This window comes from Nannobrachium achirus (assembly GCF_963921795.1).
Source record: "Nannobrachium achirus genome assembly, chromosome: 8".
Lineage (NCBI taxonomy): Eukaryota > Metazoa > Chordata > Actinopteri > Myctophiformes > Myctophidae > Nannobrachium > Nannobrachium achirus.
The window spans coordinates 42,058,877-42,070,238 of record NC_137817.1 but is presented as its reverse complement, the minus strand read 5'-3'; the positions used below and the strand labels follow the sequence as shown (position 1 = coordinate 42,070,238).

Genomic DNA, 11,362 nt, shown 5'->3' with positions numbered 1-11,362 from the left:
ATAGCACAAATAGTGGATCTACGAGTCTCTTTTCTCTTTAAAACCTTTATCCCACGATTTTTGTAACCCATTTTCTCACCCAGTGCGAATTGCCTAAACTGTAATCCTGGGCTCTGCTCTCCCTCTGCCATCCTGGGGAGAGCAGGCCGCTTCTTTTCAGCTGACGGGGGGAGCTTCCCCGGGTTGGACGTAGCGCGTGGAAGGAACACATTATTCCAACCAGTTCCTTTCCCCTCCATCAGGCGCCCGGCTGGCCAGGGGGAGGCATTATAGAGACCAGGATTACTGCATGTATTTGTGAGGGTATCTACCCTAGGAGACACGGGGAGAACATACAAACTCCACACAGAAAGGACCTTTTGTCAACCCCACCTAGGGTGTGGGCGCTGATGACGCGGAGGAGAGAACACATCCCCAGCGCCCACAGTGTGCCCAGGATCTACGAGTCTCTAAACTAATGTTTGTCACTGGCTGGTCCTGCAATACATCCTGAGAATCTGTCACACACAGCTTTGTGCTCCACCCGCTGGGGGATCGAGGGTCAGGGCAGGGGTCTTCCTGGCCGAATCCCTAGACAGCAGGCTGAGGCAGGTGGTGGGCGTGGTGTTGCGAGAGGTGAAGTGCGAGAGCGGGGTCCCCTCCTCCCCCGGGACGGCTCCCGCTCCGGCGGCGGCGGCGGCCAGGCGGCTGCGACAGGAATAGAGGGACCTCCTCAGGTGTGCGCGGACTTTGCTGTGCAGCGAGGCGTAGATGAAAGGGTTGTAGCAGGCGGAGCTCATGGCCACTAGGTGGCAGCACACCTGCAACACGTTGATGTAGCGCTTCCCCAAAATGTGGAAGTCTGGGTCCACGTCCAGGATCAGGTTCAGCACCTACCAAGGCAAGGGAATATTACTTCATACTTCATTGCATATAGGGGTGAAACAGAGTTTTCCCGAGTTATTCGATTAATTAGATTGAATTCTAGGGATGGGACGATATGAAAATGTCATATACAAGCTCACAAGTGAGCTTGTATATCGGCAATTTTTTGGCATAGACATTTGTAAAGTTATAGAGGGTTTAAGTGGTACCGGATATGCAGCTCAGCAAATAAAAGGTGAATTGATCCCAGTGCATGACGGAAGATGATATCACGATCAATTAAATCTCCACGATACGATCGCGAGTGCTTTTTATCACGATAAACGATAATATCGCACGTATCGTCCCATCCCTGTTGAATTCACAACAATACAAATTGGATCGCCGATCGGCCTTTCCTAAGTGCTCCAAAGAAGGTGCTTCCGGTTTAGGACTGGAAACGGATTTTGCTTTTTATGGAGGGTGGGACAACACATTCCTCTGTTTATTTATTTATTTTCCTAATGGCCGGCCTGGACCGGCCGGGAATGAACCGGCCGTTCGGGAATTGTCCCGCTTTTCCCAATGGCCAGCACGTCCCTGCATCTAGCGCAGGAATACTAGTATGGATTAAACTGGGATCTTTAGTGGTTTGCGGGGAGACCACGGCGTGCACTTATTGCCGTAGCACTTGTCATAGCCTCGACCATAACTTGCAGGCTTATGCACAGGCTAAACTGTAATTGAGATAGCATGTTGTTATGTATTGCCAAACAGTGAGCCGAGACCCATTTCTGGGCCACGGAACAATTTGTTTCCTACATTTCGTTTTAAATTATTATTTCAAAACATTTTCGAAAAATGTATTCCAAAACAATGCAACATTTTATTTTTTTAAACTAATGTTTAAGAAATAGTGAAAATAGCTGATCTACAATCTCACAAGGCTTCGCATCGCAATGTGTTGTAAACTTGTAGATCTGCTATTTTCACTAGTTTGGATCCTATAAGGAGATCGAATTTCTCTTTTGGGTGTGTAATGTGTATAGTTTGTGTGTAATGTGTGTATAGTTTGTGTGCATAGTGTGTATAGTTTGTACAGATTATAGACTGATTTCTATGCATTTGATGTATTACCTTGTGCTGTCCTTGCTTATAAAATGGTAAATGGTAAATGGTGCATTTATATAGCGCTTTTAATCCAAAGCGCTTTACATAGATTGTGCATTACATTCACCCATTCACACACACATTCATACACCGGTGGCGGAGGAAGCCATGCAAGGCACCAACCTGCTCACCGGAGGCAATTAGGGGTTCAGAGTCTTGCCCAAGGACCCTTCGACATTAACTCAGGGGGAGCCCGGATTCGAACTGGGAACCCTTCGGGATTTATACCCTTCGTGCTCTAATACCAGTTTCTCTACCCCTGAGCTATGCCGCCCCTGGTGGGTGCTTATTGTAAATAGCTGTGGATTAAGTCTGCTAAATTGTAAATTGTAGTTTATGACAAAGTATAACATACAGTAAGTGGTTAATCAGAATAATTTAGTTTATTATAAAACTATTGATAAACTCCCCAGCTCTTTCTGATATCTGTTTGGGTTTGGCATGGGTCATAGGATGTATAGTTTGCAGGCTACTGAATAGTAGCCTGACTGCAAGCGTCAGACTCAATCACACACTTCGTTTTGGGATTGAGTCTGAGCCTGGGGACGGAGATTCTACTTCAGCGGAGGCGGGGTAAAGCCTATTGACGTTACACACACACACACACACACACACACACACACACACACACACACACACACACACACACACACACACACACATACACACACACAGCCCCGTGTGTCGCCGACGGCGACGTAGCGTGACATTACAAAAATACGTTATTTCTCATAACATATTATATGACTGCATGTTTACGTTAGTGCAAAATGGTATTAAAACGTAATGAAACGGCACTATTGTATAGTTTATTAAAAGAATTCGAGTCGAGTCTGACTCCGCCATGACAGTTTTCACGGACCAATCAGAGTCCACTAGCGGCTCACGTGGGCAGAAGAGCACCAATCAGAATCCACTACGGACTCTCACGTGGGCAGAACAGCTCCGAAGGGAGGGGGCTGGGACCGGAGCAGCCTACCACGTGCCTCAAGTCTACAGCCCTGATTGGCCCATTCAATCACAGCGCCCGCTGTGATTGTGATGCTCACAGCGCCCGCTCTTTAGGCGCGCTTGAAATAAAATAAAATATCTCCGGGTTCAGTCCACACTACACACCACCCACCAACAGGGGGTGGTGATGAGCGGACTGAAGTATCAGGCTAACTGAATAGCACTGTAGTAAAGCAACACTTTTAAGCCAGTGAAGCTGCTGTAGAACTCGACCTTGGCTATTTTTTTCTCATCTCTATTTGCATAAAAACATTGCTATTAACATGATGATCAAATCCTAATCTCCTCCACCTCATTGCATCTCCACGGTTTATTAGGGCCCTAATAATTCGTGTACACACAGATGGAACAACATTTGCAATCATTGCAGTGACCAGGGGTGCATAATGATATAATAATTCCGTGCCGGGCAAGATGATATTAGCGGAACTAACACCGTTCAACTGAGTTTTTTTTTTTTTTTTCTCATTTCATTACATTTTCCATTAGACCATTACTATATTTTTCCCTCATTCATTGAGATTCTCTCCCCACCTCTCTCTCCATCTGTACACATTCATTTCTAAGTATCTAAGCATCTAAGTATTGTACTAACTTGACCTCTTTCCTGGAGTTTACCATGTTACCGGTTACCATGTGCATGGCCTGTCGATATCCCTCCATGGTGTGCAGGGGTGTCGCACCAAATTCTGGGCCCTGGGTACAAGGATTCACTGCGGGCTCCCATGAATGTTCTTCATAGGGGGAGGGGGTTTAACCCATTTTGACTCGGAACGCATTATTACGCATTATTTTGTGCTTTAACTATTGAAAAATAGCAGATATAAAAGCTCACAGTGCAAGCTTGTAGATCTGCTATTTTTGAAAAAAATTGAAAATGTGTGCAAGTCTTTGAATATTTCAAATCCTTCTAGGGTTTTTTGAAAAACCTGTGTTTCTATGTCAGTGGTGCTCAAACCTTTTTATGTGAAGGACCCCCAAAATTATATGTATTTAGCCACGGACCCCCATCTCAAAATAGACTATTTAGTTCCAGGGAGTGGGACCCCCCAGAAGCATAATTTGAGTTACAAATGTTTTCTCAAAAAATAAATATATTTAAAGATTTGCACATATTTTCACGACTTTAAAAAAAAAAGCATATACAAGCTCGCCGTGAGCTTGTATATCTGTAATTTTTTAATGGTTAAAGTATAAAATTATTAAGGCCCCTCCACCTTGGGCCCTAGTAAGTCAGTCCCACTCTCCCCCCCCCCCCCCCCCCCTTGTGACGCCCCTGAAGGTGTGGTGCAGAGGTGCTCAGTCTCAACAGAGACTTTACAGGTTTGTATTCATTCTTATTTTAATTGTACTAATATAAACCTAACAAAGGTCAGTCAGTCTCTATTGACACTGCTGAGATGCGAAGGTTTCTATATTCTACATACAAAATGAAGGCTACAGTCCTTAAAGTAGGGGTTCCCAAACCTTTCACGATGCAATGCATTGTGAGCTTGTACATATTTTCACTATTTCTTATAAGTCTTAAACATTTATGTTGTTGAAATTCTTTAGATACAATCTTTTGAAATAATATAAAAGATAATACTCATGATCCATAAAAATGCGTCCGTGACCCAAATTTGTGTCCTAACCCATTGGTTGGGAAACAGTGCCTTAAAAGTGATGTTGAAGTTTAAGTCAATGAATTCAGTAATGGCAGAATCTGCTTGGATTTCTATTTGTTTGTGATTTTGAGACCTGATTAGAGATGATGGAATAACTTGCTCCAAAGAGCCTAAAAGCAACAGATAACCGATTGACAGAGTTAAGCAACAGATAAACATGATTGACTGGGAAAACGTAATCTCATGCTAGGAAGACCCCCCAACCTTGGAAGTGAAGATTAAATGAGATAGATTCTATCATTACAACTATATTCAGGCAACTACTTACATACAGTAGGACTTTGGAAAATACATTGGGGAGATTTAGACCTTAGACCTTTCTCAATTCAAATATATTGAAAACACCAGCTGACATTGTAGAGCAGTGCTTATTTGATTATTTATGCCCATCCAGAAAAGAAAAGCAGCATTTGCACTCCCTCTCAACTTGAGACTGATTACCTGTTCATGTTTTGACTAATCATCATTATAACAGATCTATGACGTAATGATCATTCATGTGCTTTATGTATTGTTTTTGTTGTGTTATTGCTACTTGTTTTGTTTTGTTTTCCTTCTTTGGTTGATGTTGTTTGAATTGTCCATTATTACTTGCGCCAGCAGAGCGCACAAGTTCTGTGTTTGGCTGCGTAGGTAGGTAGGTAGGTAGGTAGCGTATGTAGGTAGGTAGGTAGCGTATGTAGGTAGGTAGGTAGCGTATGTAGGTAGGTAGGTAGCGTATGTAGGTAGGTAGGTAGCGTATGTAGGTAGCGTATGTAGGTAGGTAGGTAGGTAGCGTATGTAGGTAGGTAGGTAGCGTATGTAGGTAGGTAGGTAGCGTATGTAGGTAGGTAGGTAGCGTATGTAGGTAGGTAGGTAGCGTAGGTAGGTAGGTAGGTAGCGTATGTAGGTAGGTAGGTAGCGTATGTAGGTAGGTAGGTAGCGTATGTAGGTAGCGTATGTAGGTAGGTAGGTAGGTAGCGTATGTAGGTAGGTAGGTAGCGTATGTAGGTAGGTAGGTAGCGTATGTAGGTAGGTAGGTAGCGTATGTAGGTAGGTAGGTAGCCGGCATCCAGGGAGTGTGTGTGCACAGTTTAGCAGTGCCCATGCAGCGTCCGATTGCCGTGAAAGGAAGACATGGCAACCTTTTCACATTGGCCTATTATAGCGCCACCAGGAGTCTACAATAACCTACCTGACCTGGCGGAGACCTGTGCTTGGAAGAGCACTGCTTCTAGTTCATATACTCCATTTACGCATTTTTGGTGTTTGATAAAATACAAATTATGTTGCAAGGCTTTGATTTTGACATTGAGAAAATAGGTTTGTTCTTTCATGAATCATCAGTTGAATGGCTATTGAGTTGAATGGCTATTGAGCTACTATTGAGTGACTGAATGAAATTCTAGGTAAAAGCTGGCTGTCATGGACAGAATCCACATAAAGCATACGACTGTGTTAAAGCTACGAATGGTTGGATATGGAGAATTCTTTCTTTGGTGTGATGGACAAAGTCCACTCAAAACTAAGAGATGATAATTAACAGTACTTGAACCTCAGTACATGGTTTAACACGTCCTGTATTTTAGTTTCTGGTGGAAAAGAGATTGTTTTTTAGATTAAAATTAAAATTATGAATGGCACAGTTCTCGCATAGCCTACCATTATGTTAGCCAAGTAGTGAGGGATATTCACAAATACTCCACAAGAGGCAGCCAGACTGATGTAATTACATACAGGTTTAATAGGGATATGGAGCAGTATTATTAATATTTTTGGTATACGGTTGGAGTTAATGAAAAGCACAAGCCACAGAAAGTGGCTGTTGGGGGCACAGTGGTGCAGTCGGTAGCGCTGTCACCTCACACCTGGAAGGTCCTGGGTTTTATTCCCGCTGGGGACACTGGGTGCTGGGGGGCAAGTTTGCATGTTCTCCCTGTGTCTCTTAGGATAGGTACCCTCACAAAAACATGCAGTAATCCTGGTCTCTATACTGCCTCCCCTTGGCCAGCTGGGGATGGAGGGGAAAGGAACTGGTTGGAATAACGTGTTCCTTCCACGCGAATTACGTCCAACCATGGAATCCCCCCCCCCCCCCCCCCCCCCCCCCCCCCCGGTCAGGTGAAAAGAAGAGGCTAGGACTTCTCGTAGAAGGAAGCATGAGGTCAGTCCCTTGCTCTCCCCAGGTTGGCAGAGGGAGTGGACGATATAAAATGTACATGTCACGATTATTGTGGCCAGAGGGAGTGTAGCGGCCAGGACTGTTGTTACCGGGTGAAAAAATGAGTTACAAAAATCGTGGGATAAAAATCTAGAGAGAAAAAAAGAAAGATGCTGTGGAACCGAGTCAAACACCTACAATTCCTTGTCAGGGGGGGGGGGGGGGGGGGTTCAAATATTATGATTAATTTGAGGGGTCCTGGCCTGAACATTTGGGAACCCTTGTTTTAGGACCCTGTTAGGTAAACAGCAGTTGATTATGTTAAACTCTCTTTTGACTCACCTGCAAGGGCAGCCAACAGAGGGCAAATGCCAGCACAGATGTCACTAGCAGGGAAAATGTCTTCTTTCTCTTTTGGCTCCAGCATCGCATGCTTTGGGACGAAGGGTCTCCGGGCAGGGAAAGGCGTTTAAGGCTGATGGTGATGGCGCAGTAGGACACGCTGACCGACAGCAATGGGATCATATAGGAGGTTACGAGGATGAAACAGGAGTAGAGCAGTCGCAGATTGCCTCTGTCGGGCCAGAATTCCTCACACACGACCATGTCTATGCCAACGGGCCGTAGATCCAAGTAGTTAATGAACAGAGAAGGAGGGGCGGCCAGAACCAAAGACAAGAGCCAGACGCCCAGAGCCACTGCCCCACAGCCCCATACCGAGATCCTTCTCCGCACCGGGTGGGCTGAGACAACCAGAGAAGAAAGATACAGACAAATACAATTATTCACAAACCAATGCATTCAAATGTCATCTCTGCAACAAAACATAACCTCATGACAGATTGAAAAGAAGAAAAAAATAAAGAAAAAATAATGCATCATTGCAAACATGATCGCATTCAATCCTGTCTTCCTGTTCATGGCCAATCTCGCATATTTCTTTTGCATGCCGCCAGCAGAGCAATGAACTCAATTCCCTGACTTTTCCAAATGGTCAATGACAACTATGTCATTTTTGTTGTGAGCTTATAGTTCGGCTACTTTCACTACTTCTTCCAAAACAAAAAACACCAAGGGGTGCCTAATTAATTGGCAAGCCTGGCTTCCTTCTCTTACATCCACATGTAGCGGCGTGTTGTGGATGTATATCTCACTTCGACATGTACACATGGTGTATGTTTAATAAATTAATAGAATTAAAAGAATAGTTATAATAATGATTAGGCTTCTGAAGCGCTATATCATTAAAGGACCACTTCACCCATTTTCAACCTATCTTCATGTAATTGATCCTGACTAATGCTCATTATAATATGGTACCAATTTTGTCTACTCAGTACTCACACTGTCTCAGAGGAGGGCTGTGGACAGTTCAGATTCAGAAACCCGCCGACGAGTGACGTCGTTGGTAGGCAGGTAACAATTAATTAATATGAATACAAGAACAATGGCTTCTATTATAGCATGCTAACTTTCCACAAATGTAAAGCCTGCTGTTTCTATTAGCTTTGATTACCCATGTCACTGGTAGGCGGGTTTCCGAGCTGTCCACACAGCCCTCCTCTGACTGACACACAGACCAAGTTAGACACAAATGGTAACATATTATGATGAGGATTGGTGAGGAGGACGATTATATGAAGTGGTCCTTTTAACTTCAAGTCCTTCTCCTACCCACACTGGGAGCGTGTCGATATTCCGACATAACATTTGTTAGACGCTCCATTTGTTCGATGCAGGTGAATGTTAACCTGGTGAAATGCTAATCTGCCGACGCTGGTGAATGCTAACCTGGTGAATGTTAACCACAATGCCTAAACCTAACCCAAATCCTAACCCTAACCTCAGTAAAACTATGCCTAAACATAACCCTAAAACCTACTCCTAACCCTTAGTCGAAATAATAAAATAGCGAGAATTGCCCACCCACAACTATGTAGCGGTCCACGGCTATGGCGGTGAGGGACATCACCGACACGAAGACAGTGGCGCACTGCAGCAGCGGGACCAGGTGGCAAAGTGGCCTTCCGAAGGCCCAGCCGTGCCTGTCGAAGGCGTAGGACGCCGTCAGCGGCACGCAGCTCAGACACATCAGCAGGTCGCCGGCTGCCAGGTTTCCGATGAAGAAGTTGGTGGCGTTGTGGAGCTTCTTGTCGGCCAGGATGCAGGCGAGCAGGAGGGCGTTGCCGACGCCGGCCACTGACACCAGGAGGCAGTAGAGGGGCAGGAAGAGTGGCTTGAAGCGCAGGAGGAGCTCCATGCCGGAGAACATGTCCAGGGGGTCGCTGCCGTTGAGGCCTCCTCCTCCGCCTCCGCTGTCTTCTAGTCTGAGCTCATGGCTGCTGTTCGTTGTCCTGCTCAGCTCCTCTTCCATGAAGACATCCATGGCCCTGCAGACATGCCACACACACACACACACCAAGGCGCTGTTCAGACGACACCGTTTTCTATAGAAAACTGCAACATAACTGACGACAACAGCGTTCTCTGGGGTTGAAAACGCAACAAAGTTAAAACTCTTTCCAGAGTGGAAATCTTTAAACGAGATCTGCCTTAAGTTGCGTCTCCATCGGAACAGGAGAAACGGAGGAAACGACAAACCATGTGATGTCATGGCTCACGAGCAGACTATCTGATCGTCTATCTGTGTGTCACCGCCACCTAGCGACATGGCATGCACATTACATCATTTTCAATGCTGATGCGTTTCCATGTAGACACACAATAACAAGTGCAACGAAATTTTGCTGTTTTCCCCAGAGACCGTTGTCGTCTGCACGGGGCCCAAGTTCTGTTACGTTGGGTGCTTGTAGATTGCAGTGGTGGAGGAAGTACTCGCATGTTTTACTGAAGTAAACGGGGTTAGGGTTACAGGTAAAAGTCTGGTAATCAAAATAAAGGCATGTACCAGAAGTAGAAAGTACTCATTATCAGAGTGTCCCATTTCAAGTTTTCAAATGTATAAAAATCTTTTGAAAATAGCAGATAAAGCTCACAATATTGTGACGCATTGTAAGCTTGTAGATCGGCTATTTTCAAATGGCCGAAATGTATACGGTTGAAGTGGTTAATGTATGTTTTGTAATAAAACTATCTACAAAGTAACTAGTAACTATTACTATGCACATAAAACCATCCTAGCGACTGGGGCGAGGGGACAACACTCCTGTTAAACCAAACCATGCAGGGGCGCTGGAACTCCCAAATCCCAAGGGGAGCTGAGCTTGGAGGAGTTCATGCGTGCGGCCTTTGGCCGCACGCCGAAAATTCACGTTTTTTATCCGGTTTTGGGTTATTTTTATTACGGTTTCGGGTGCTTATTCCCCGCACAACGGTGTAACAAGGAGCTATATAGTTACTAGTTATTATAGCACACACACACAGTCACTCACGCACACACTACAAAATTGGGTATTATTTTTGTAACAGTTTTCTACTGTTTTTTATTCCCCATATACAACGGTGTTAGTTTGCAACAATGAGCCTATAGACAGTTTCTAGTTCTCAAATAAATAGACTTTGGTGTGCCATCAAAGCAGGATTTAAATTTGACTTCCCTTCTGACCGGAAGTGGCAAGGTGACCATGTGATTAGGTCACCATGTGATAATCAAATACATTTTTTCAACATATTTTATTCCCCAAAGTCAAATACATTATTGTTTTAATATAGTTCTGTGTGTGTGTGTATATATAGGCTTATTTATTTTTTTTTAAATAAAAAAAAATAATAAAATAAAATAAAAAAAAATAAAATAAAAAAAATAAAAAATCCCTCCCCACCTCCAGGGGAGCTGCAGCTCCCTCAGCACCCCACTTCCAGCACCCCTGAAACCATGTGCCACTTGGGGGGTTCTGTTTCTTCGCCCCGATGGCATGGGGTGGAAGTAGCGGTACAGAGGATGATCAGTCATTTATTATTGAGAGTGCTAAGCGTGTGATGGCCTTGTTGTTCATATCGGCAGGTGTGGGAAGTCACAAAAATGGGAGGGGACATGTGATTTTCTGCCGTACTTTTTATTTCTGTTTTATCTATTAGTTTGGTCATTAAGGTCCACAGAATGAGAGGCCTGCTCTGCTGGAAACATTGCGAAAAAAAGTTATGGCCATTGTATATTCACTGTCCCATTGACTCCACTAGAAATATTTAAAAAAGGAAAAAAAGTCTGCTTTAATTAGCATGTGAGGGGTCAAACTGGGGGTTTTCATGATCCTGAATCCATTGCAAGCATTTGTTTTGCATGAAAAACATTCCTTGGGCTAGATTTCGCCCCCCCAAATACTGTGAAAAGTGATGAGTCATCACCTTTTTTCCACTTTTCACAGTTTTGGGCTGCTGAAAGTTAACCCAAGGAATGTTTTTCATGCAAAACAAATGCTTGAAATGGATTCAGAATCATGAAGAACCCCTAGTTTGACCCCTCACATGCTACTTAAAGCACATGTATTTTATTTTTTTAATATTTCGAGTGGAGTCAATGGGACAGTGAATATCCAAATGGCCATAACTTTTTTTCGCGATGTTTCCGGCA

General features: G+C 44.2%; 1 protein-coding gene across 1 annotated transcript; it reads right to left on the bottom strand.

The window, feature by feature from the left end:
- Nucleotides 1-500: 500 nt before the first annotated feature.
- Nucleotides 501-9,139, bottom strand: LOC308290116 (prolactin-releasing peptide receptor; the record flags this gene model as incomplete). The annotated part of the gene is made up of 3 exons (XM_080731891.1): nucleotides 8,758-9,139; nucleotides 7,174-7,574; nucleotides 501-872 (listed from the first exon to the last, which is right to left on the bottom strand). The coding sequence occupies exons 1-3, from the start codon at nucleotides 9,101-9,103 to the stop codon at nucleotides 501-503; spliced, it is 1,119 nt and encodes a 372-aa protein (XP_080588017.1). The 5' UTR covers nucleotides 9,104-9,139.
- Nucleotides 9,140-11,362: the final 2,223 nt, after the last annotated feature.